Source organism: Populus trichocarpa, chromosome 8, assembly GCF_000002775.5.
Source record: "Populus trichocarpa isolate Nisqually-1 chromosome 8, P.trichocarpa_v4.1, whole genome shotgun sequence".
Taxonomy (NCBI): domain Eukaryota; kingdom Viridiplantae; phylum Streptophyta; class Magnoliopsida; order Malpighiales; family Salicaceae; genus Populus; species Populus trichocarpa.
In genome coordinates, this window is record NC_037292.2 from 10489585 (window position 1) to 10515768 (window position 26184).

At 37.4% G+C, this 26184-nt stretch overlaps 4 protein-coding genes across 31 annotated transcripts; 3 read left to right on the forward strand and 1 right to left on the reverse strand.

The window, feature by feature from the left end:
- Positions 1-47: 47 nt before the first annotated feature.
- Positions 48-4993, forward strand: LOC18101552 (imidazoleglycerol-phosphate dehydratase 1, chloroplastic). Of its 22 annotated transcripts, none has more exons than XR_008059973.1 (9): positions 71-592; positions 693-797; positions 1030-1122; positions 2027-2101; positions 2357-2416; positions 3442-3554; positions 4286-4355; positions 4494-4542; positions 4614-4993. XR_008059973.1 is itself a non-coding variant. In XM_052455400.1 (8 exons), exons 1-8 carry the CDS (start codon positions 278-280, stop codon positions 4269-4271), a joined length of 798 nt encoding a protein of 265 aa, XP_052311360.1. In that variant the 5' UTR covers positions 64-277; the 3' UTR covers positions 4272-4279. The 22 variants fall into 22 exon arrangements, 14 of the variants coding, with proteins under 14 accessions (XP_052311365.1, XP_052311361.1, XP_024462015.1 ...); XR_002983141.2 differs by having other exon boundaries at positions 2357-2396; positions 3414-3554; XR_008059972.1 differs by having other exon boundaries at positions 72-592; positions 4286-4392.
- Positions 4994-5278: 285 nt separating this feature from the next.
- LOC7467490 (photosystem II D1 precursor processing protein PSB27-H2, chloroplastic) lies at positions 5279-6648 on the reverse strand. Of its 3 annotated transcripts, none has more exons than XM_002312494.3 (4): positions 6507-6648; positions 6247-6368; positions 5740-6134; positions 5279-5666 (listed from the first exon to the last, which is right to left on the reverse strand). In XM_002312494.3, exons 2-4 carry the CDS (start codon positions 6326-6328, stop codon positions 5529-5531), a joined length of 615 nt encoding a protein of 204 aa, XP_002312530.1. In that variant the 5' UTR covers positions 6329-6368; positions 6507-6648; the 3' UTR covers positions 5279-5528. The 3 variants fall into 3 exon arrangements, with proteins under 3 accessions (XP_002312530.1, XP_006379829.1, XP_024462022.1); XM_006379767.3 differs by having other exon boundaries at positions 6459-6606; XM_024606254.2 differs by having other exon boundaries at positions 6463-6586.
- Positions 6649-6684: 36 nt separating this feature from the next.
- Positions 6685-14943, forward strand: LOC18101554 (putative proline-rich receptor-like protein kinase PERK11). 5 transcript variants are annotated; one of them, XM_024606233.2, is made up of 4 exons: positions 6685-7672; positions 10876-11183; positions 13631-14003; positions 14189-14943. In XM_024606233.2, exons 1-3 carry the CDS (start codon positions 6831-6833, stop codon positions 13981-13983), a joined length of 1503 nt encoding a protein of 500 aa, XP_024462001.1. In that variant the 5' UTR covers positions 6685-6830; the 3' UTR covers positions 13984-14003; positions 14189-14943. The 5 variants fall into 5 exon arrangements, 3 of the variants coding, with proteins under 3 accessions (XP_024462001.1, XP_024462000.1, XP_024462002.1); XM_024606232.2 differs by having other exon boundaries at positions 6690-7672; positions 14203-14943; XR_008059970.1 differs by having other exon boundaries at positions 6693-7672; positions 13631-14104; positions 14203-14943.
- A 5049-nt stretch (positions 14944-19992) lies between these two features.
- Positions 19993-24244, forward strand: LOC7467492 (FRIGIDA-like protein 4a). The gene is made up of 3 exons (XM_002311591.4): positions 19993-21160; positions 22508-22683; positions 23466-24244. Exons 1-3 carry the CDS (start codon positions 20257-20259, stop codon positions 23949-23951), a joined length of 1566 nt encoding a protein of 521 aa, XP_002311627.3. The 5' UTR covers positions 19993-20256; the 3' UTR covers positions 23952-24244.
- Positions 24245-26184: the final 1940 nt, after the last annotated feature.

Consider the following 26184-nt stretch of genomic DNA (forward strand, 5'->3'; position numbering starts at 1 on the left):
TCTGTGTGGAGCAGGTGAGGTTATTTTTCGGCGGGAAATGTTTAAAAACACCGTACTTTTATTTATAATTTATCAATTTAAGCAGGAAAAATAATTAGAGAGAAAAAGGCTGCCGTTATAAAACGACGCCGTTACAGGTTCTGGTGCCTTCATGTGGGCGACTCGTTAATGAAGTTGAGAAAAGGGCTGGAAACGAGTGGAATGGAGGTGGTGGCGGTCCCTCGTCATCTCCAAAGAAAATTGCCCCCACCCCTTCTTTTCTTCGACTCCTTTACTAATGGATTCTCATACTACTATTACTACTAAAACCTCAAAACCACTTCAGGCCTACCGTTCCTCTCTAACCACCTCTTCTCCAATCGAATCCCGTACAAATCTTTTTATTATTAACAACTCTATTTTCATCAGTTTCTTTCCACTATATTTTGCCAAATTTGGGTTTTTTTTTGGGTGGTGTTCAGCAGCAAGTGCTCGGATTGGGGAAGTGAAGAGAGTCACTAATGAAACGAATGTTTCAGTCAAGTTTAACTTGGATGGGACTGGAATTGCTGATTCTACTACTGGCATTCCCTTTCTTGATCACATGTTAGACGTTAGTTATCTTTCTATTTTGCCTTTTTTCATTTGGAAATTTGGATTTTACTATTTATAGTTTTTTTTCTTATAATTATTTAGTTGGTTTGTGTTCTTAGCGACTTTCTTCGCACGGGCTTTTTGATGTGCATGTGAGGGCAACTGGCGATATTCACATTGATGATCATCACACTAACGAAGATGTTGCTCTCGCTATTGGAACTGTATGTCACTGTCCATTATCTTTTCTTTTTTTAGTCTCCCCCCCCCCCCCCCCTGGTTTTGCGTGTCCTATATTGATTATTTTTGTTATTCCTACTTAATTTCTATTTTATTTGAAACTTGTAATTGTAAAATTAAGCATGAATCATCAGCTCTTTTTTTTTTTTTTTGTATCTGCGAGTTTATATTTCTGGGAAATGAATGGGAGGCAATATGTAAAATTTGCCTCTGCAGGCTTTGCTGCAAGCGCTTGGGGATAGGAAAGGAATTAATCGGTTTGGCGACTTCTCAGCTCCTCTTGATGAGGCATTAATACATGTTTCCTTGGTAAGTTATGCGCTTAGTTATCATATAAATATCTCCATGCAGCTATTAATGAAAAAACTCTTCCTTTTCCACCTCTGTAAAAGCTTACACCTCTACCTGTACCGCTACCCTCTAAGCCAGACAAACACCTAGTCCATGAGCATGTGATCTTCGCTCACGCATATGCAATAAGCGTGGTGAAGATTGCACATTTGAATCCCTTGCGACTTTGTTTAAGATTGCTTGTTTTGGAAAATGAAGAAGAATGGCATCGTTATGATGCTTTAAGTGTGAGATGGACTAACACGTTATGAGGTCACTAAGGGTGGGGTTGGGTGGAAGTTTGGAAGAGAGATACTAAACAAAATTTGTGTCACCATGCTTGTTGAGTGCCTTAGAGCATGACCATGTAGACTCATATACTTATGTGCAAAATGCATGGGTATTGCTAGATGCCACCACTGATTTAGTTGTATGGTGAAATTTTTTTGTATGCATGTGATATGGGGTTGCAGGGTTGGGAGTGAAATAGCCATCACAATTGTGGGTGATGTGACATTGTGATTGTCATTGTGCACGCTGAACACCCATGCTTGTGGTTAAGTGGTCGTGATTTGTGTGTGCAACTTGCTCAATACAAATTGCACAGTTGCATCACCTGCCACTTTGCTTGGCATTGCTCATTTGAAGTTGGAGAAGAGCAATATCAGAGATTCAGTTCCATGATCATAATGCTTTTTATTTATGAAATGGACTTAGAGGTTGCGGAGGTATCATGGAAGTCGAGACTAAAATCATAGTGCGTGTAAATCATTAGCTGTATTTACTTAAGAAGAAGGATTAGCTTCCCATCATATTATGCTTCCCTTCTTTTTTTTTTTAAGTTACGCATATTTGTATTGAATTGAGTTTTATTTCCTTTCAGGATTTGTCTGGCCGGCCATATTTGGGTTATGATTTGCAAATTCCTACTCAGAGAGTTGGAACATATGATACTCAGGTGCTCCACTTTACTTTCTTCACTTCTGCAACAATGATTTCATGTTCTTTTGCCTGTTGCCAACTCTTGGATATTAGTCAAAGCCTCAAGAAGACAATTTGATGCGGATAAAGTTCACACCTCGGAATGTCTAACCTGGTCTATTATTTTGATTGTTGAACACCTTTCTCCTTGTTTTCTTCTTTCAAAATTTTCCATTTTCTAAGATTAACTGGTTAATGATATTCATGATTAATTTTAAATGTCTGTTTTTAGCTGGTGGAACACTTTTTCCAGTCATTGGTGAATACTTCTGGTATGACACTACACATTCGGCAGATAACACTATATTGTAATGCTTAAATTTTTCAATTTAGCCTGAAGCATTCCAGCGCTATTGACTGTCCATGCAAACAGTCTTCACTATCTTTGTAAATAGATTATTAATATTCTCTCATTATAGCCTTTGGGAAAAAGAAAAAAAAAACAAGAAGAAAAACTCCAGCGCTCCTGTTGCACTGTTAACTGGGTACACCTCCACCCTAAACCCTGTCACTTCTCCATATTTTTCAACTAATTTTATGTAAGTTTAACATTCGCATGATATGAGTCTTTTGATACTTCACTTGTGCTCTCTCTAATAGATTTTGTTTCTCATCTTTTCTAGATTTTATAAAAATAAAATGATTTTTTCACTCCTCTCTTCAAACCCATCCATTTAGGTTTTAATTATGGCCTGTTTTTACCCATTATGCATCAAAAGAACATGTTGAGATCAATCGCAAGAGTCAACAGACAAACTCAGAAGTAGTTCAAAGTACAGTTTATGGACAAGAATGGCTTCGATTCCTTGTAGAGAACCCAAGATATGTAACAAAGCTGATCAGAATCCTGTGAAGAATTAGCATGGGATAAGGATGTGATAGGAGTAAATCTCCTTTTGGTGGAAGGGCTGCATTAGAATTAGACCTAGGTTTTCCTCAAGTTTAATTTGGGTCCATTAAAGCATAAAATGTAGAAAGAGTGGCAGATATTGGTCCTAACATTTACTCATGTGATTGAAACATTATGTGTTGGTTTTATGGTTGCGTTACTTATATGACATGCAAATTGAACACACATCACAATCTAGTGTAGAGATGTACCAAGTTGATGGTACAATGGTAGTACTGGAGGTTTTCCATGAACTTTGTTGCAATCTTCAATCTTTTAGAAGTTGGCTTCCTTGTTATTTTTTGATACAATTTTTCCTCTTTAATTTTATAATTTGCATTTTTCCTTGTAATGATTAGCTAGCAAGCTTTTCTAATCTCGTTTGCTGTCAAATTTATAGTTATAAAAGAATGTTCCAATGTGGACCACAGCTTGCTGGAAGAAATTCTCATCATATTATTGAGGCAACCTTCAAAGCTTTTGCCAGGGCTCTTCGACAAGCAACAGAATATGACCCACGTCGCCTCGGGACTGTGCCAAGGTTTGATTTCTCCTCTTCCGCTGTGACTACATTGGCATTGAAAGCATCTCACCTTGTAAACATACTCTAAATTTTGAAGTTGATTTAAAGATGAGAAATAGTCTTATAAGTGCAATGCACTGCACGAGTTTCTATTCCTTTTTTTTTTTCCTTTCATTTTGCGGCTACATTAACAAAAGAGTCGGTATGCTTCTACTTTGTGGATCTCAAAAAGTTCCTGCTTTGACATCATTTCTCCTTTTTCAACTTGATATGTGACTTTGTGATTTGTCCCCTTAGTATAAGATTCTTCTTCAGTTCTCATGAGCAAATCATTGCATCAAAGTTTTTGCAGCTAAGAAACCATAATTTTTTGTTAAATTACTTCATCAAGATTTCTTAGATTGGCTGGTAGCACCTTGCAAATCATTTCCTATCACTTGTTTGCATTTCTTTTTCTTACCTTTTTAGCACGTTCACTATCCATTAGGAAGCCAATTTTCATGGCATATTGTAGAGTTATTCAGCATTACAAGGTTTTCTTGCTCATTCCACATAATACTTCTTGTAACGAAAACTCTAAAGCATGTCTGATTTGTTATGTGCAGCTCAAAGGGGGTTCACTATCCATTAGGAAGCCAATTTTCATGGCATATTGTAGAGTTATTTAACATTAGAAGGTTTTCCTGCCCATTCCACATAATACTTCTTGTAACGAGAACTCTAAAGCACGTTTGATGTGTTATGTGCAGCTCAAAGGGGGTTCTATCGAGAACGTGATGATTCATTATTACTTTTAAGAATGATGGTTTAAATTCGAAGGTGATGTGACTTTGGATGCATCCTCCATGAGATCCATGTTGGTGATCTCTACTAGTTTGTGGTTATGATAATCAGTTGAGCGCCATTTATTTATATGATAAACCGAAAGTGATTAAGTTACTGTTCTTGCTGATGCAGTCCAATATGGGGACGTGGATGTTGTGAAGGATAGGCTACTGCCCATATGGTTAGTTGTATTATGAACTCCTAATGAATTGATGTTTTTGTATTCCAAACGTTGTTTTACTCGTGGCGTAGGGAAAAGGAGGGAGCAGCAGGGAAGATGTGTATTTGTCAAGAATAAACTTTTGAGCTCGTAGTTGTTATTTGTCCGTTCTCACCTGTCACTTTATTGAAGCTTCTTGGTGGTGGCCTCTGGGAAATGTACACCGAGAACTCTTGAACCGTGGCCTTTGGTGACTTGATTTCTAGTGATTGCCAAGTTGTTCCACTGTGGTTTAGACTAGGCACTTGAGTGATTTTTTCTATTTGTCGGATTCAGTACCTTTCTCTAGTCGTATGAAATTCCCCTACACTTCTTTACTATAATCTTTTCAAGCGGAATGAAATGTGTTGCTTTCCAAGTGCAGATTCTAATGGTTTTGTGATTTATATGAGAATGAATTGGCAAATGCTAACCCCTCCTTTTTATTACTTCTCATATTTATAATTTACAGTGCTTTTGTTTTGGGATTCATATGCCTAAATAATGTCAATCTCATTCAATTTGGAAAGAAAATCAATATGCATATGTCCATGGTGTGAGATTTTGGTTCCCCCGAATTTGCTCAATGCGTACGCGTTGAATGCTGCCCAACCTTTTATTTTCTGGTGGAGTGAAATTTTCACAGCCAACGAATATTGTATTGGATATGTAATGCCAGAGATGTGATTCATAAAAGAAAGGGAAAGCATTTGCGGAATTTGCTTAAACCATCTTGCTTTCTTGGATAGATGCTAAAATGAAAAACAAACAAACCGACCAACCTTGTAATTATCCTGATTGCATGAACTCAAAAATGATAGCTAAGAATTTCACAGCATGTAACAGTAGTTTTTCTGTTCATATTTCAAAGGAAATAGACGTGATTGCAAATAGAGAGCACAGCCTGAATTTCCCATCCAGAAACCAGTTGGGTTCGAGGCCATTTAGCTGATGTGCATCTGATCACTCTACAAAAATTCTTCAGCGGTATTCAAATCATTCAATATCTCAGACCTAACCTCTTCCGGGAGTTGTGCAGATGGACCAGCCCTCGAATAGAAACTGGCCAAAGACCTAATTGCCTTCTCTAATTCTACATATGATTCCTGCAACAAGAAAGTAAAAAGTGGCAGATTGAAACAACTCTTCAAACGATGGTAAAGAGTTGAAGGTGCGTACCTCACGAACTACCTTTTCTTGTCCCCTCCAACTGCCCAGGTATTCCCGTATGGACTCCTTTGCTGCATCTGCAGTCCGTCTAAACTTGGCGATATCCTTGGTATCTTCCTTGAGTGACTCGCGGAGGTTCTTCACAACTTCTCTTGCTGCCTTTAAGTATGCCTTTGGCAACAATTTCCCAGATTTTGTTTTCTCATTAGGATCAAACAATGATTTAATGGCCCCAGCAACTCCGTCATCCTTTTCTTCCTCTTTGGCCCGTGCTTGTAACGGTGTAAGAAAGCAATTTAAGGTCAGAACTGTAACAAATGAAGCGCTAAAGACCAAGACATGTCGACGACTTGGCAAAGCAGCTTGAGATGATAGAACAGCATTGCACCTAGAATTCAGTTTGTCTGTAATGTTGCATTGAAACCATCAAGAAACAAGGTTGGTGAATGGTGCGCCGTTGTCAATACTGATTTACGAAAGAAAGAATACAGGGAGGGAATTGAAGTTGTTGCTTACAGTCAATATCAGGCTTAGAGGTTCTGTTCATTGTCTTGAAAGTGACAAATGAGCATGTTTTAGCTCCAAGAACCACAGCCATTCTTGTTCCTGTAACTCAACCAAGCTAAATCCGCGGCATCCTACAAACCAACAAGCAATAATTATGGAGATTAACGAGTTCAGAGGAAAACCGAAAACGAAAAAGGAGAAACAAAATAAAACATGCATACCCACACAACCCCAGCTAGAATTGGATGCAGAATTGTAGGTGGTTTTACCCTTGATTCCTTCCCTTCCACACACACTTCGCTTTCAATCCTTTCCTCCTTATAAAGAACGGTCTTTCACTAGTTGCTGAATTTATCCAGAAGACACACCATAAAACGTCGAGGTGACGTGTCGTTCCGTAAAAGACTGAACGACTTGCAGTTGGCCTTGGGATCATCTTTTTTAACAGACCGTTTTCTCATCCTCAGAGAGAGGCCTGGGCCAGAGCATCTTTCCCCGCTGAAAGTAAAACCTCTTGCACTCTACTCTCTCCTCTTCTCCGCTAAAAATCTTGATATCCATTTAGAATCCCTAATCACACATTCTTCCGGGGGATGGCAGGTGGCTCCCACCCCAAATCCTCAACTCAAAAACCCTCCTCCTCCTCCACCCCTGCCCCCCACCGCAAACCCCGTTGGGAATCCACCGCCACCAACAACAACAATCCACAACCACCGCAATCCAACCAGAAACTCCATAAACCAAACCCTTCCCCAAAGCCCAACACTGGCCCATCCCCCAAGCCCGTTACTTCTACTGCAGGCCCAATCCAACCTCCACAAGTCCCTCCGTTCCCATTCCCAGACCTTGGCCCTCCTCCACCACCTACATACGGCTTTCACATGCTTGAACGCCGCACTATTGTGCTCGCCGACGGCAGCGTCCGCTCTTACTTAGCTCTCCCACCAGATTACCAAGACTTCCCTCGTCCTCCTCTTCCGCCGCGGTTCCTTCACCGGGGGGGCCACCTCGACTTTCTCCCCACTGGGCCCCGCTTCCCTCCATCGAACCATGATGCGTTAGGCTTTCAAAACCAGAATCAAAATCAAAATAAGAGGAAATTTGATGAGGAATCAGTGAAGCAAGGGAATAGTAGTAGTAGTTATAATAACAATTCAAATGGGAAAAATTACACTTTGGGGCCGGATAATCGAGGTTCCGGAACGAGTAGTGTGGCGGGTGAAATGAGAGCAGGAAAGAAAATGAGGATTGGTAGTGGTGATGATGTAGGGTTGGCTAATAGAAATAATAACAGGAATTTTGGTGAAGTGAACCAGAGTGAATTAAAGAAAGCGTTTTTTCATTTTGTGAAGGTGATTAATGAGAATGAGACTGACAGAAAGAAGTATTTGGAGGATGGCAAGCAAGGGCGGCTTCGGTGTATGGCTTGTGGCAGGTTTGTTACTTTTCAATTTTGTTTCTTCTTTGTTTTTGTTTTTGTTTTAGTATTTATTGAATGTTTTTAGCATACAAATGTTGGTGTGTTAGTTATAGAATGTTTTGTTTGGGTTTAATGGGAGCGAGATAGTGGTTTTCCATGCGTTTAGAAGTGGTTTAGTGTAAATTCTGTTTATAGGTATAAAAGGATATTTGTTGCTCCAGGTTTGGTTAGAAACTATTTTGTAGTTTTTGTTTGTATTTGCAAGAGGGAAGATACTCCACTTTTGGTCTGTCCGGGACTGATCAACCCCTAAAGCCTCCCGTAAGTGAGGCTTTTGTGTGTGCGACTGTGCGTTTAAGCTTGTTGCTAATTACATACACTTTTATCCAAGGATTAGTGAGTTTGAGGGTTTTAACCTTCTGATATGCCTGGTGATATGTATGGTAGGTTGCTAGAGTATTAGGGCTGGAAGAATAATCATTTCTCAATTTCTGTCATAGAAGGTTATCCTCTGTCAGTTATTGTCAACTTCTATATGGATACGGTTCCTTTCAACTTAGGGAAATTATCTGTTATTTAGTGGTTTAACTGAGTGCATGAGGGGTAGGCCTAAGACTGGTAAGATGCTAGCAATGTTGATAGAAATGCACTAACTGCAGAAATCACATTTGATTAACAAATTATCACTGCTATTGCATGTAGTAAGACATACTGGTACATGATAGTTAAAGAGCCTTTCCTCCTGTTAGACTAGTTTAATGAATTCTTTCCTAGCCATTTGTTTTGTCACGTGGTTACTTCTCTTTATTGTTCTTATTCAACTGTAAGTTCCTTATTGTCATAGATGTCAAGTTGGCAGCTGAGTTGGGACTTGGAGTAGTAATTTTCTGTGGTAGAACTTAGGTATTTCTTTTGGTTCTCACTACAACTGCTAAGATCATCATAGGCTTAGTAAACTTATTGTAAATAAAAATATAGGTTTCTGGTCTGAGTTTCAAACTAGTTAGAAAATGAGTTTGATCGTTCACCTTTTCATGTGCACTTTTTGTAGAATAAAAAATATACTGTCATCTCTTTATGCTTTTGCCAATAGATTCATAGATGCTTTTTTGTTTGAAACATGTGTTATCCTTTGATGATTGCTTAATTTCCATGCATGGTGAGAATATATACTGCATTGAATTGGATACTGGTGCGTGAAATATTCTTAACTTGGAGGAACTACGTCACATCTTTGCTGTTACATTATCAGGTTAACTTGTCTGACAAAATTTCCAAATGTTGGTTGTTCATATAGTACCTTTGTTGCTTATGATTAGTCTTGATAGGGATGCCTTATTTGGAAAGTGAAAAAAAATCTAGTTTTTTGCTTGGTACTTCAATTAATCAAGGAAGGTAGTTGGAGCTTGTTTCCATGTGTGATATTCTTTATTAGATTTTCATTAATTGGGTTATATGAGACTGTACTGGGGTGTAAAAGTTTTAGAAATTATTTGCAGATTAGCTGTAGTTATAGTCTAGCTGTTTGTCTTTTCTTCTCGTTTCTTTTCTTTTTCTTTTTTCCCTTTTCTACTTCGGATTGGTAGGCCTTTTGGTTGTAGCTTGCCTTGTTATCTTGTTCTTATATCTGACACAGAATAGTTGTTATTAAGTCGCTTACCTTGAGTTATGAATGTCAGCTTGCCTACTGAATTGCGACTCACATTGTAAATTTCTGTGATAGATCCTGTATAGATTTGGTTTGCGATTGGTCTTAACAACATTGTAAAGTTAGTGCATTTGTTGCAGACATATGCAAGTTCCTTGATTGATTTCCAACTTTCAAGTTGGAAAACAGTTAATGCATTCACCTTGTCTTTTCACTTTTTGTAAAGAGGAGATTAGCTGTCATGTCTTTATGCCTTTTCAAATGGGTTTACAGATTTGTTTCTCCTGTGTAACCTGGCAGATTGTTATGCTTTGAGGATTGCTTAATTCTCTAGGGGCAGTCAAAATGTACATCTAAGAGCATTTTGATGAGTCAAACTTTCTGAACCAAGTTGACTTTTGTTTTTTGTGTTTCTTTACACTTATAAACTCTAAATCATTCGGATAACTTACCTCATAAAAAAATGTTGGCTGTTCATTTAATGTCTTTAATGCTCATGGTTTTTAAATATGGACATGTATTTGGAAAGTATGAATAGTTTTGTTTCCTTGTCTGGTGCTTTAGTTGACCAATAAAGGCACTTGATGCCAGTTTTCTTGTGCAATATTATTTATAACATCAAATCTTGGATTTTATGCTTGCACTATCAAGGTATAAATATCCTAGAAGTTATTTACAGGGTATCAGTTTGCTTCCTTTCTCATCTTTTCTACTTCAGATGAGTTTTGACCATTTTGAATGATAGGCTTTTATCATATAGATCCTCTCTTTAGGATCTCAAGATGGCATCAATTCCTGCTTGTGCCTGTTTGACCATAAGTTGCTTTGTTTTGGTTGTGGGCCATTTCTCTTTGCTGACTATTATGAGGTTTGCATGTTGGCTATGAACTAGCTATAATTCAAGCAAGGACTGTTTAAGGTGCTTTGCCTTGTCCAATATGGACTTGCGGATGTACAAGGTGCTGAAGAGTAACTGGTTTGGAGCAGTCAAGAGGGAAAAGGTGCAAAGATGGATGGATAATTTAGGTGTAAAATATATCATAATGGAAGAGAGAGTATCAAACTAGTTTGAGGTTCAGCTTTAGTTTGAATTGACATTATGATTGCGAAACATTTCTTCTTAACTTTGGGGTTCCCAATAACCCTTCTATTTTATTGTTTTTAGTACACGCGCACTAGTGATGCAGGACAGCAAAAGGAAAGTCTTTAGATGATTTTGTTAGAGTTAGGGTTTGTAGAATTTTAAGGCTTTAGGGACTGAACGTGTGAATTGATGGGGGAGGAAGTGAAAAAATCACTAGCCTCACACAAGTAGGGTTAAGAAATCATTCCTTGGAAGAAAGCATCAAAAGATTCTTGGTGTTTATTGTTTATCTCGATCGAAGCACAGAAGGCATGGTCTCTATGATGTGTGCTTGACGTGTTATTTGTCTGTTTGTGCCTTAACTTATCGAAAATCTGGTGGTGAATGCATCTTTGCTATTCATCTAGTTAGAACTTGTAGACTTAACGATATCCGAGAGAAAGCTGAATTATTATTCTTCGATGCCCTTGATATGCAAAATTACAGGTCTTCCAAAGACTTCCCAGACATGCATGCGCTTATAATGCACACATATAGCTCAGATAATGCTGATGTGCGTGTGGATCACTTGGGCTTACATAAAGCTCTCTGTATTCTAATGAGATGGAATTATTCGATGCCTCCTGATAACTCAAAGGCCTATCAGTTCTTACCTGCTGATGAAGCAGGGGCAAACCAGGATGATTTGATTATGTGGCCACCAATGGTGATAATTCATAACACAATTACAGGGAAGAGTAAAGACGGGCGCATGGAAGGTTTGGGAAACCGAGCAATGGATAGCAAAATGAGAGGTATAGTGTGCCCCTTGGTTCCTTTCTGTGACTGGCACCATATACAATGGTATTTATCTTCTTAATAGAATCCTCCCGTTATATAGGATGTGCTTCTCACTTTGCATCAGTTCTTGAAGATGCCAGTTACTTGCTATATCCCAATACACCACTGTGTACTTTTTGCTAAAAATACTGATGATATCTTGATGCGAGAGCAAACCCAAGTACTCGCTCAAGATTGATAGGTGACTTTAGCAAGTGCTTCAGCATACTGTTCCTGGTTTCTTTGGGTTAGGGTTTTCCATTTTCTAGTCTCTTTATGCATATTATTTTATTATGGTATTTAAGGACTAGGGTTTGTCATGTTAGGGTATGTTTAACTATTTAAGGGCTGTTGTTTCTGTAATGAAGGATTATTTATACTTCTGACAATTTTGTTAAGTAGTTTATTTCTTTTTCCAGCCATGTGCTTGTTCACTTCTTCACTCTCTTTTACATTATATGAACTCAGAGAAAACTATCAAGGAGAAATCATTTTGAACTCTACACTTCCCTGCTCTTGTGAAGCTCACATGCAGTAACTAGCTTCCACGAGTTTAGCTGCTACACGAAGGACATTCACCAATAAAAAGTCTAAGAAATGCATCATATTACTAGAAACTTTCATCTACCCCAACTAAGAGATGGAACCGCTATGCAAAAGGATAACTGTGAGGTAAATAAGTATATTGATTGCAGACTTGGGTCAGTTGGTCTAAAGCTTTATGATGTTGAGCATATTTAAATAATCTGCTCTGTGAATAGATGGTTTCTGTCTAGAGAAGTTTTAGTAGCAAGAATTTGGGTTGTAGTTTGCAGATTTTCAGGTGCTGTGGCTAATTGTTGTATTTAGAATTCAATTTGATGGGTCAATCAACTGCATGAAGTGTTATGGATGTTGTAATGTTGTTGCATGATTATGGATTAGTAAAGCAAGCAAAAAGAATGAAATATGGAGGCTGCCTGGGTGCTGTGAACGGTGACCTAAAAAGTACTAGAGTTGCAGATTTGTGAGTTTGGGTGCTACATCATGGAAGAATGGACCAGGATACAAGTCATGGGTGGGTGTTTTAGAAATGAAATGAGAGTTGATTTGATGTGAGAATAAGTTAATGCAGTGATGGAAGTTGGGAATAGAGATAAAAGAACAAGCAGGTAAAGAGAGGAAGAGAGAGAGATAATGGACTCACTGCACATGCATAGGCCTCCAAGCTCAAACCAAACAGTTTTAATTCTGTTATCAAAAGTCTAAGAAAATGACCTTTATACATTGGTGCTTGTAAAGGCTACTGGGACCTCTTCTTGTTCTTGTTCCACAGGGATTGGAATTTGTAATTTGAGAATTACAGAAAAGCGAATTGAGGTGTAAAGATTAGAGACAGAAATTCTTAGAAGAATATGTACTTGCAAACAATAACAGGTTCTGTTGCTCGAGGACTCATGAAAGAAACACCTAAAACCACCAAGTTTGAAGATCCCAATTAAAGCAGTAACTAATTGTTCTTTTCAATGGCTTTATTACTTTGCTTGATGCAATAACAAGCATGCTTTTGATGAGAGTTTAGATCATCAACTCTGTTCGTTGTCTTTTTTGCATGATACTGAAGAGCATGTATTTCAGTCAGGGGCTGAGGTTAAGGCTTTTTAGTTGATTTGGATCATACACTCTTCTTATATTCTTTCTTTTTAGTTTTAACTTCCACCCCATCCAAATCCATTACTGAAGGAGAAACAAAATATCCTTAGGGCCCTGGTGGGCGACTCAATTGTTTAGTGTTTCTAGATTTGTCAAAATTGAACCTCCAGTGGCTTGCTGGGTTTCAATTTTTATGCACACAGTTTCTGAGGCCATACATTCTAACTTGTTTTATGCAGACCAAGCTACATATATTTATTTTGTATTCCTTCAAGTTACCAGATTCTTGGGACCTTCAGTCTTACACCACAGTTTAGTGACTTGTTTGTGCTTCGTTCCATGTAATATATTTATTTGTATTTTGTTTCCATGATTTATTAATTTGCTTTCTCTTTGCTCTTCTGTTTTAATATTAGTTTAAAGGGAAGGCTGTAACAACAGGCTGGTTTTATTCTATTTTCTTTTGTAAATTTATTTAGTGTGTCAAAGTCTACCTAGCAATTAGCCACTGCAGTTGCAAATTTAGGCTTATCATTTTCTTTTGGATGATCTTCGGTTGCTAACTGATATTTCTAGACTCTGCTGTCTTTTTCAGCTGAGAATTATTTATTATTGTTTTTTTTCTGACCTAAATCCTTAATTATGAATGCAATGTATGGAACCATTGGTTTAGTTTAGCCTTGGAAGAAAGAGTTGATGATGATTCTTATGAGTTTCATCATCTGCTCAATATTTTCAATAGTGCAACCCTTAACACCTACTTTTGTTTGTTTTTACCTTCTTTGGTCAGATCTTGGATTTGTGGGTGGCAAGTCAAAGTCCTTGTATGGAAGAGATGGCCATCTAGGCATTACTCTTGTAAAGTTTGGTGGTGATCAATCAGGACTGAAAGAGGCTACACGGATGGCAGAATACTTTGAGAAGGATAATCATGGACGCGAGGCTTGGGGTTGCTTACAGCCTGTGACATTGGGCAAGGATGACGAGAAAAATCCGAGCCTTGTGAAGGTGGATCGGAGTGGGGAAAAAACCAGGATTCTATATGGTTATCTTGCAACAGCTGCAGATCTCTACAAGGTTGATTTTGAGACAAGGAAGAAGGTTGTGATTGAGAGCCTGCGGGAATACGAAGCATCCAAGTAGATTTGTCATGACAAAAAAAGGTGCAACAACGTAATTTAATGTGCTGGTATTTGACCTGCAAACCTCTGAACTAGTTGAGGAAAGCTTCATGTGGGCATTTTTTCCTTTTTCTAGACTTCATGTAGGCCGTTTGCTAACCGAATTTCAAGTTAAGAGGAGGCCTGTTAGTGTTCTGATGCTAATTTATCAGTGTTTGTAATCACAGCTTGTGGTACGCAGGAACTTTACAGGTTCAAGCTGTTATTCGTCCAGTAATTGTTAGACATTAGTGGACATCACACGTGGAAAAGCAGAGTTTGCCAGCATTGATTATGCAAGCTATCGTATACCTGTGCTAGCTAGACATATGATTAGATGCATGGGAAAAGGGAGATTTCTCTCGTAGGAAAAGTCTCCATGTGAGTGGCTTGTGAAGTCGGGATGCCAGATGAAGATGTTTTCTTTGGAATTGAATAGGCAACAACTCGCGTGGTGGTTGGACGCTTTAGCTGGCTTCTTTGGAATTTAAGCAAATCGCCCATTCCAAAGTCACGGGTAATTTGAAGATTTTCTCGTGTTTCGTTCTGCATGCTCCTCCTTTTTTTCACTGGCGAGTGTAATGTTAATGGCTGGATGAATGATTGGTGATTGGGTCGCTCTCAGACAGGATATAAACTGTGATCCTATGCCCTTTCAAAGATTCAAGAGAATAGACATCTGGTAACCCACGCTTTTTAGAAATTGTACAAGGTGGTGATGTTTTGATCGTGGCCAATTATTTCCCGGTGTCCTTGAAGAGGACAATCGTTATCTTATCACTACTTATCGTGTCTGCAATTATCGTCCTTGCTGCTTTCCGAGCTTGAAAAATACCCCCTCGTGACATCATCTGCTTTTTTTTTGTTATTGTCTTTCCTGTCCTCCCCGCCTTGTACTATTACTATTGAAATACATGAATGTTTCCGCCCCTTCTAGTCTGCACTTCACATCTGTTCTGTTGCTGGTCAGATTTATTTTAAACGTAAAAAAAAATTATATATATATATATATATATTGGATTAATTTTTATTTTTGAAAACTTAAGTAGTCTCGAGTTAATTTTAGTTAATCTATTAAACTTTTAATCATTATTAAAAAAATATTACTATTGTGATTTACTGTGATTTCCGTACAGGATTAGTATTTTTTGCTAAAATAATTTCAATTCTTATTTTAGTTTCTTTTAGGGCATGTTTGTTTTTTTAAATTCACTTTCTGGAAACTATTTTCCAAACTTTCCTGTGTTTGTTTGCCATTAGAAAAGTTGGTCAACGGAAAACACTTTCTGGTCAACGGAAAACACTTTCCAGTCAAAGAAAAATTTGGTTTGGTTTTCAGGAAAATGTTTTCCCTTTTGGCTGTGTTTGTTTTCCAGAAAGTGGTTTTCGGGAAACCACTTTCCAAACTTTCCTGTGTTTGTTTGCCATTATAAAAGTTGGTCAACGGAAAACACTTTCCAGTCAAAGGAAAATTTGGCTTGGTTTTCAGGAAAGTGTTTTCCTGGAAAATTTGGACGGAAAACACTTTCCGGAAGTTGTGAAAAATTTAGAAATGTCATTATTTGCTGATTATATCAAATTTGATCATCAAACTTTTGATTGCTATATATAATTTGTTTTGAATATTTATTTTTCAATTCCATCTCTTAAAATTTAATTTTTATATTAATTTTGGTCCTTATTTTTATAATTGCTATTTGCTTTTTTCTTATCATTTTTTTATTAAAATTTTTTATCTATCAAATTTGGTCCTTATTTTTTTTATTGTTACTTATTTTATTTGAAATAATTTATAAAATGTTAATTATTATTATTTTAATTTATTCACCTTTCATTTTTTTTTAATTTTTTAGATTTGATCTCTATTATTTTGATTATTATTTATTTTATTTGAGATAATTTATGAAATTATATTTTTTTTCAATTTCATTCTCATTCAACTTTTTAATTTGTAAGATTTGTTCCTCATTATTTTAATAAACTTGAAAAAAATAAAACATTAATAAGTTATTTTCCAGCTCATTTTCCATGACATAACCAAACACTGGAAAGTGTTTTCCAACTTATTTTTCATTACACTACCAAATATCAAAAAATACTTTCCCGGAATTTACTTTTCCCAGAATTCACTTTTCAAAAAAAATTATTTTCCAGCAGACAAACGGGATCTTAATAATAATGATCAGTGTGAGAGGGGACCAGGAGGAAGCACCTTGCTCTCCCACGGTCATTTCCTGGGCCATGACAATTTTTATAGGAATATGTATGTGGTCATGGAAGTAAGAGTGTGACGTGCTACTATTGTGTTAATACAAATCCAAAATTAAAAGTGAGGGATATGTTAAAACTATATTATTTTTTAAATATTTTTTTAACCCAAGATATTTTAACGTTACTTTCCATCGTTGAAATGGTATAATACCCTATGTTCCGTTTGACGTGCTGCTATTGTATTTGTGCACAGCAGCTGAAGACACGATGTCATCCTCCCTGCTGCTACCTGTTCTTGTTTCCTTCTTCTTCTTTTTCCCCTTTAAATTAGATGATTAGCAATCCAGCAACCAACTGTCCCCTCCCAATCTGATCCTATGGTCCAACTTCTGAGGATGCGTGATGACTTGATGAAAAACGATGGCGATGCTATACGTCCTCGAAGAGGAGAAGAATACAATTGGATCCAAACAATGTCTTATTTAATGGGAACAGACCCGAAACGGACCCACCAACTTTCTTGTTTGCATGAACGAAGCATTTATCAATGAGTTGACACTTATTTAAACCTCGGCTACCTGGTACTTATTGGAGGCTTAGCTACACAATTATGGCCATCGGTGGACCGCTCAATAATTATAGTAAATGGAGATTTGAAAATTCCCGGCGGTGGACTTCCACATGATCGTAAGCCATTTCTTCGCAGAGCTCGATGAAATTGTTGAGAGTAAGGTGGACATCCACACATGCACGGCGAATGAAACAGATCATTCTTCCGTTCAAATTTAATCAAGGGTTCGATCAACTCTGTTCTCGAAAGTTCAACCCACAGGCCTTCTTCCTTGTTCTTTCAACTGAATCGGGGCAGGTAGAATTCAGATGAGTTCTCTAGTTATTTGACGGGCCCGGCGTTGAATAAATAAAAGCGCCGCCCTTCTAATTACTATTCACAACCCAAAGTCTAGCGTTAAAACCGGCATGTAAGATTTCTGCGCTGTGAGCCCACTTAGGTACAGTATTGCAGAAACAGAGGTTATACAGGGCCGCGCTGCTGTGAGTTCGGGTCGTTCTTTTTAACATGAAAAATCAATATAAAATATATTAAATGATGTATTTTATTTAAATATTTGTAAGGCAGTATATGGAATGATATTTTTAAATAAAATATTGAGATAATTATATATTATATAGACAATGGTTAACTTGATAAATTAGTGATTGGACCATAATAATTTTAGTCAAAAAATATTAAATTAATAAAATATTAAAAAAAACCTATCAGAATCCATCTATATGAACTTGTCGAATCCACATATTGAATTATGAAATCGAGATAATCCTCTTGTAAAAAAATATTAATGAAACTAATACATAACTCAACATAAAAAAAATCATGAGATATAGTTTTCAAAACAACTTAATATTGAAAATATTAAAAATAAAATACAAAATACTATTTAATAGTATTCTAGAAGCTAGGCTATATTTTCCAAAACAACTATTAGTGTTCTGTTAATAAAAAATAAATACACGCCCCCGGTAGCAATGCTCTATTCGTGGGTAATTTGGGACCACTTGTTCCTCTATCCATCACTATGCTACTAGCTACACTTTCCCGATTTATAAAAATTGGAAACATACATGCTATAACTTCATTATTGGTTTTAGCAGTATAATGATTCGGTTGTTTTTACTAAATAAACTTATTAGGCATGTAGCTAGATTATATTTTATGAGATATATTTGATATTAAAAGAATAATTAAAAATAAAATAATTTGTTTGAGTTTTTTAGAGTTCGATGGTAGAGAATGATATGGTTGTTAGACACCTACCATTGAGATCATGTATGTTTGTCAAACCCTAGATGCTTGAGCCAGACCTACTCGCCTGGGTCTGCAGACCTGCTCGCCTGGGTCTGCCATACCTTTTTTGGGTCTGGCATCACACATGATTGCCAAACCCAAGCAAACACATCTTAATTATTATAAACAAATCATTATAAAAATCTAATTTAGTGATTTAAATATGAAAATTCAAATTATATATTATTATTGAAATAATTTATGTTTCATGTTTATGAATTTGTTATTCTCTCGATAAAATTTCTATCTTCAATTATTATTATTATTATTAATATGCTTATTATTTATTATTATTATTGTTGTTGTTATGATTATTAAAGTAAACTTGAGCCAAATATATTTGCTAGATCTAAGTAACGTAGATCAAAAAATTATTTATAAACAGAGTATAAATAATTTACAAACAACAAACCATAAAAAAAAATTAATTTAACACTTTACATCTAAAAATTCAAGTCACATCTTCCTATTGAAATAATTCATTTTTCATGTTTATGAATTTGTTATTCCTTCAATAAAAATTCTATTTTATGGTTGTTACCGATATAGTTTTTGTTCAAAAGTATTTTTGTTTTAAATATAGTAAAATAATATTTTTTTTATTTTTTAAATTTATTTCAATAGTAATACATTAAAATATTTTGAAAATAAAAAATAATAATTTAAAGCAGAGAAAAAATAAAAAAAAATTATTTTTGAAATGCAATAACAAACATGCTATATCAATCATGTTTTTTCTTATAAATCTATAATTAATAAAAATATTTTATAAATTACCACAGTTAAAATAATTAATAAAAATATTTTTGAAATGTAATAACAAGTGTCTTGGGTCTGACTTTATCGTCAAATTCAAATCTTTTTTAAAAATAATTTTTTTATATATATTTATTTAAAAAATTATTATTAATCCATTATGGAGTGGGATCAATACATTGGTACATGCTATGTAAAGGTAGTACTTGGCCCAAAATCTCCCAGTATTTTATAAACTGAGAATCCATGCTGTTAATTTTAGTCTTTTTTTTATAATCAATTTTTTTATTTTTATTATATAATAGTAATTTTCATGCAATGTAGAGATAATTTGTCACAACACAGAAGTGAAGTGATATATAAAGCAAAGTAAACTCCAAGCATGAAAACATGACACTCGAGAACAACAAAATAAAATAAAATTTAAGGACAAAAAAATGATTAGAAAAAAGCCACCAACAATGATACGAACATGCAAATATGGAAGGGCAAACAACCTCGGCACAAGAAAGTTCTCAACTGTCTGAGTACATTTTATAAATAAATACAAAGGGTAAATGTAAATGTAATTTCCTTATGTACACAAACATAAAAAATTTATTTACTTTTAGGTAAAAAACAGGAGGAGTAAAAGTAAGGGTCAACTGGATCAATCAGTCACTATAAAAACATATCAGGACATGCCAAGTGGAGTCCTCCCATACGTCTGCATAAAGTCGCAAGCAAGATTTTAGCTTAGATTTTTTTTCTCTCACAAGGTCATAGAAAAATGATGCGCATGACTGAATCTCTGGTCTGGACTGGACTCCTCAGCAGCCGCAGTACTTGATGGCTGATGGATGGATGCTTCTCGCTGTATTCATGCATGCATGCATGCATACATACATACATACTAATTTCCACGAAGAATGGTTATGCTAAGCTACTACTGTTACACCGGCAATGCCTTTACTTTATCTGACTCCCACCCATGTGGTGGTCACAAGTGGGCCTGGCCCACCCTCTCCCTTTCCATTTCACTTTGCTTTTTTACGATCTCTCTTCGGTTTCCGCGAAAGTAATCTCATCCCTTCTTGTCCTCACTTCCAACCCAAACCAACTCCCCCCTCCATTTATCTTACGTCATGCTCCCCCTCTCTTATCCTGCGCACCCGCTCACGTTAATCTCCACCCACTCTTTTGGTGCGAACCTCAGTTCCTACGCATCCCCGGCGCATTCTAGACCCCTCCATTACCACTTTCTCCTTAGTCGCCACTACACGTGTCCTTTTCTGAAACGCTCCATGTCATCGCTGTCTTGTTCCCTCTAGCTAACTTTATCCCCCCCTCTCTCTCTTCCCTTGATCTTTCTCTCTCGGTTCTAGGGTTTCTTCCTCTAAACTTTCACCCACTGTTACCGAAAACTTGATCGAAACAGCCACCACCATGGGGTCGATCCCCGATCCAGGCGAGTTAACTGAGCTAACTCGGCCCAGCTTTGACGAGTTCCAGCGTCAAACTTCACTGATGACAAGCTGCACTCTCCTCTGGAAAGAACTCTCCGATCACTTCACTTCACTGGAACAAAACCTCCAGAAGAAATCAGAAGCTCTTAAACACAAAATCCAAACCCTAGACAACCAAACAAAAGCTTCCCTTGCTTCGCTCAAGAAGCGCGAGGTAACAATCGACGGTAGCGTCGAGATCGCACTAGAGCGCGTCGAAGAACACAGGGAACTAGCTCTCAAGTCACTGTCAGATCCTGATTATGAAAATCCGGATGGAGAGGTGGATGATGGAGATGGATCTTTTATGGTTTTGAAGTCTCTCTGTTTGACAATGGAGTCGCGTGACTTTTGGAATTTTGTGATTACCAAAAAGAAGGAAATTGAAATTTTGAGGAAGCAAATTCCTTTGGCTCTAGCTGAGTGTGTGGATCCGGCAAAGTTTGTTATAGAAGCGATATCGGAGGTGTTTCCGGTGGATAAAAGAGGGGAAAGAAGTGGTGAAAAGGGAAATGATTTAGGATGGGCTTGTGTGTTAATCTTGGAGAGTTTGATTCCGGTTGTCGTGGACCCAGTAATCGGGAAATCCAGGTTGTTAGTTACGCCTACTGTTAAGGAGAGAGCGAAGGAGATAGCGGAGACTTGGAAGAAGAGTTTGGAGGAAAGAGGTGGGATTGAGAATGTCAAGACTCCTGATGTGCATACTTTCTTGCAGCATTTGGTGACTTTCGGGATTGTGAAGAAGGATGATGTGGATTTGTATAGGAAGCTTGTTGTTGGGTCTGCTTGGAGGAAACAAATGCCTAAGCTTGCTGTCTCTCTTGGGTTGGGTGATAAAATGCCTGGTATGTTTTGCTTCATTATTTATTTCCGGGTTTTGTGTTTTGCTTTCTGTTTTGAGATGTTTTCTTGTTGTTTTCGTTTTTTCTTAAGCTTACATTTATTGGTCTGTGTTGGGGAAAAAAATATTGTTTTCTGCCGACAAAGTGTCTGAGCCTGCAATCAAGATTCAAAACAACAAAAATATGTCGCTAGTTGATATTTACTTAGTTTATTTTTTTTGGAGAGTGTATGGCGGATCTTGGTCCCTAAACTAAGTGAAGGACGGGTGTGCCATCGCACACTTCAGTGTGGGAGAAAATGCGATGTATGTTTTTGCAAAACTCAAGGGATTAATGGAAACAAAGAGAATGTACACATGATGTATCAAAGTTTTCATTTTGAGAGAGTGTGGCTCTTGTTTAGGGATTTTGATTGCTACATCTAGCTTTTTAAGATCCCTTTCATGCAGTGTGCATATGTAGGTTGTTTGTGATCCAGACATGGTTGAGAACTTGAGAATTCCTCAAGATAAGCTTATGAGCTTCAAGATATGGTTGCCTTGGTTCCTTGCGTGCGTTTAGCTAAATGCCCTTGTACGATTTGATTGGTGGAATGGGGAATGGGATCAATTTCGTTTTAATGTGCTTCTGTTCAGTGCTAATTACTGAATCTGTAGGCTACATCGACCTTTCATTTCCTGCCATGGGGCTTTGATCGCCTTATATCTAGTTTGGGTTTTTGTTGATTTGTGGTCTTGGAAGTTACATGTCATGAGGAGGGTGACCTTTTTAACCTAGTGGTAAAAATGAGAAGGTATTGCTCCAAGCAGTTTTGCACGTTCTATTGCCATTTGATGTGCTTTAGTCTTCCAGCTGCTTGACGTGCATGCTAGTATTTTGTTCTGTTCCTGACAAATTGATGTACATTGATTATGAACCAATGTTGGAAAGCATCTTGTTTCTATTACGAGGGCAATAATTTTTTGTTATTTAACTTACATTGAAACTGGTGAAGATATGTTTTTTATAGGAAGCATTGGAATCTAGCTGTTATAGAAGTCAACAGTTATGGATTTGATAGTTTAGATGTGCCCGTGTAAATCATGTATTTGTAGTAGAGTTCATCCAACACATCCTTTGCATTTTCTCTCTGCACACATCATTATTAGGTGTGTTAGATATATCAGTTCATCTCAAATCTATTCATCTCAATCTCAAATATGTCATCGAGTTTTACAGTTATTATCACCAGATCATGTTGTTTTTGAAGTAGCCTTTTGGTCACTGTCATGGATTTTGATGCAACCCATTAATTGTGTAGTATATTTGCTATAGATTAGTTCGATGGTTTTACACTGCTCTTACATGCAGATATGATTGAAGAATTAATCAGTAGGGGACAACAGCTTGATGCAGTGCATTTCACCTATGAAGTTGGCCTTGTGGATAAGTTCCCCCCTGTACCCTTGCTGAAAGCTTTTTTGAAGGATGCTAAGAAGGCTGCAGCTTCTGTATTGGAGGATCCTGAAAATACTGGTCGAGCTGCGGTATTTCCTGTTATCCAGTATAACTAGTTGATTTTTGTTCACAGATAATTTATATGCCCTGTTTTCTGAGGAACTGATTATGTGACTTTATTTTGTCACTGGAAACTAGTTCAACTGCAACATGTGTTTGGACACCAGATCACATGTTATGTGATTGACCTGTGTGGTGATCTTGATTTTGTGTTTCGTCATTGGTAGGTGATTTAAAAAAACGCTGCATTTTTCTCAGAAGAAGTGATAAATGACTGCAGGGGTCATAGTATTGAATTAATTTACAGCCTTGTTCTTTTTTCTTTTTTAACTAGACACTACATTTTACTATAGGGAGTGAAGCTCTCATTTTTTGGGTATGACCTACAGCGGTTGTTTTAATGTTTTCCATAAACCCCCCCTGTAAATAACTTAGTGTCACTGGCCACCATCCTGTACCTCCCCGTCTATAATTTGTGTAGTCTCTCCAAACTACTAGGCAAACCACCATTTCTTCACTTGAGCTAATTTCAAATGCAATTGTTTTTTCAATTACTTTAGGGGCTAAAATTATATTATCTATGCCTCTCTGTCTTTGATTAAATGTTTTATGCTTGTAATATCATGTCTTTGCCTGCAACAATACCTGTAAGTCTTGTAATGCATGCTTGGGTAACTGTGGGTAACTGTGTTAATTGTTCGGGAGAAGAAAAGGTTTTGAAGTACACACATTCCTGAATTTCATTCTTTTGCATGAGCAACCACGAGAAACTCAACTAATTAGCATTATTTTTTTTTAATCTATTTTGTAGCATCTTGCTGCACGAAAGGAGCAGTCAGCGCTCCGGGCTGTCATTAAGTGCGTTGAAGATTACAAACTAGAGTCACGGTTCCCTCCAGAAAACCTTAAGAAACGCCTTGAACAACTGGAGAAGGCCAAGACAGAGAAGAAAAGGCCAGCTGCGGTTCCAGCCAACAAACGAACACGTGCCAGCAATGGTGGCCCAATGCCCCCAGCCAAGGCTGGTCGCTTGACGAATGCATATGTGTCATCTTTTCCTGCACCTCCAACTTTTGTCAGGTCTCCCTCACATACACAATACCCTACTGGGGTACCGGCATATCCTTCTCCACCGGCTGTTTATGGCAGCAGGAGTCCACCATCTCCATATGCTTACTCTCCTGAGGCTGCCGCTCCAATTGCTGGGTCATACCCTGGAGCTCCTTTGAATTATCCAGCATATGGAGGGTATGGCAATGGTTTCGCACCAGCTTATCAGCAGGCTTACTACCGATAGACATGACTACTCGATGATGGTAACCACTGATATGATGACCCCAATCTCATTTGCTTTCTCAACTGGCTTGTTTGTAATCACTAACCGTCTTAACGGTAGCAATCCGTGTGTGTTTAATTATAACTGTTCTACTTCTTGCTTTGCCATGGTGAGAAGTTGTATTTCTAATATTGATCAAACTCTAGCACTAGGTGATTGTGGAAAGTAATCATGATGGAAGCATAACAATGTCAATGAACTGAAAGTACTACCACTGTTACTAGGGTTAGTTGTAGAAAGACTATTTCTTGCTATCCTGTTCGGTTCGTTTTTATTTCTTGCGTGGGTCGGAATTGGGAAAAAATTCCATCTAGCGTGTTGACGAATTCTCGCTATTGCTTGCTGAGATCTTAATCAAAATCGAAGCTAAGTGGCGTTTGTTTCCGTTTGAGCGTCCGCCTTTATCATGCCCGCAATTTACGGCCTTGGTGATCCTGGTGTCCTTGTTGCTTGATCAGATGGCACTTGGCATCCAACTAATGTTGTGGAATGTATAACTAGCTGGTGATATGACACCCCAACTGTCCTAATGTTTTTTAACGTGCAGAGATGAAAGTAGAAGACTTGTGTTTCACATTTTGTAGTTGAGGTGAATTCCAAAAACGGCCAAAGGACAGGAAGCGGTTAGTGGAATGAAATGATTCTGTTGATGTGGTATGGGTGCAGTTGTTGAATGGTTGTTTTCATGTCTGAAAGGGACAAGTGTCAATTCGGTGCCTTGTAAATTCTGTGAAGGCACAGTGTAATAAATGCAAAGCCATGCCATGGCACGTGTTATGTTAAACTTAAAAGGAAGCTCCCTTCCTGGAGCATCACAAAATCGACCTGGCAGAATTATCAGGTAACCGACGTTAGGGGAGAGATTACAGAATTTTAGAGTGGTATGAATGGATAATCTATAAAGCATTGGGAAAATTGGCAAATCGGCAGGCATTGCCTGTAAAGTTTTCGAGTTTGTCTTGGATTGGTGTAGCTTGGAATGCATTACGAAAGTTGGGTTGATGAGAATTTCTGTTAACTCATCAGACTTTGTTTGCTCGGAAATTCCGTGTCCTCGATTATTCAAAATTCCGGTGCTCTACTCGCTACTCCGGTGAAAATCAAGACTGGGTTCGGATGTTAATTGTAATACGGCCAATGGTAGATGCACATGTACATCGGTGATTTGAGCATGTGTTATTTTGGTGGTATTCATGTCAAGAGACGATTCCTTGAGTGTGAGTATCTTTATAATATCTACACAGAATTCGGATCGTATCCATCAGAGATATATTTATCAATTTACATACAGGAGTTTTTCTTTGTTTTATAAAGAAGCGTTAATTTAATTTTTTTTTTGTTAAAATTTAATACGGTTTGTACGTTTTAAATCGTTTTGATGTGCTGATGTCAAAAATAATTTTTAAAAAATGAAAAAACATCATTAACATGCATTTCGGCACGAAAAGTTATTTGAAAAGCAACCACTACCACACTGCCAAACATACCCTAAGAGCGCTATGTTCTATCAACTTTTGTCGCTGACATTAAAAGGGTGGTTTTCTAGCTAGCAGATAAGGTTGTTTGTGTTTCCTGGGTTTTGTGGTAACTTGCAAGTACTGATGGTATTTACTCGACCAAGCCTTGGTGAAGGCAGAGATGATTTCAGGTTCATTGACATGGGGGCTAACATTTTTTTCCCTGCAGGAAAATATTCATATGTTAAGGTACTTTTTTAGGGACAAAAATGATAAATTTTGTTTTTTTATGGATTAAAAACAATTGTTTTTAGAGAAGTGGAACAAATATGTCAAATTTGAAGAATTTTGTTTATAAATAACTGAAGGGGTCTTTCATCTTTTAAGGATCAAGTTAAAACTCTCCAAGGAAAACGGACCAAATTTAATATATCACTGTTGAGGAGGGGGCAAATCTTTTAACCTCAGGGCAGCGGTGGGGGATGTTACCGTCGCTGGGTGAAGGTCCTTTGCCTTATTACTCCCTTCAACTGTCTCGTTGGGTTTTGGTTCATGGTGGGACAAGGGGATGCCGATGGGAACTCGGCCAATAAAAGACCAGATTTCTCCCGCCCGTGGCATGGGATTTTCAAGTGATCATTATATGCAGGCAAGAAGTGGCAATGGTTGTAGTGTGGGAGCGCCTCACAAATATTTAGCGTGAACACCAAGTTGTTATTTGAATGCGCGCCGACAGA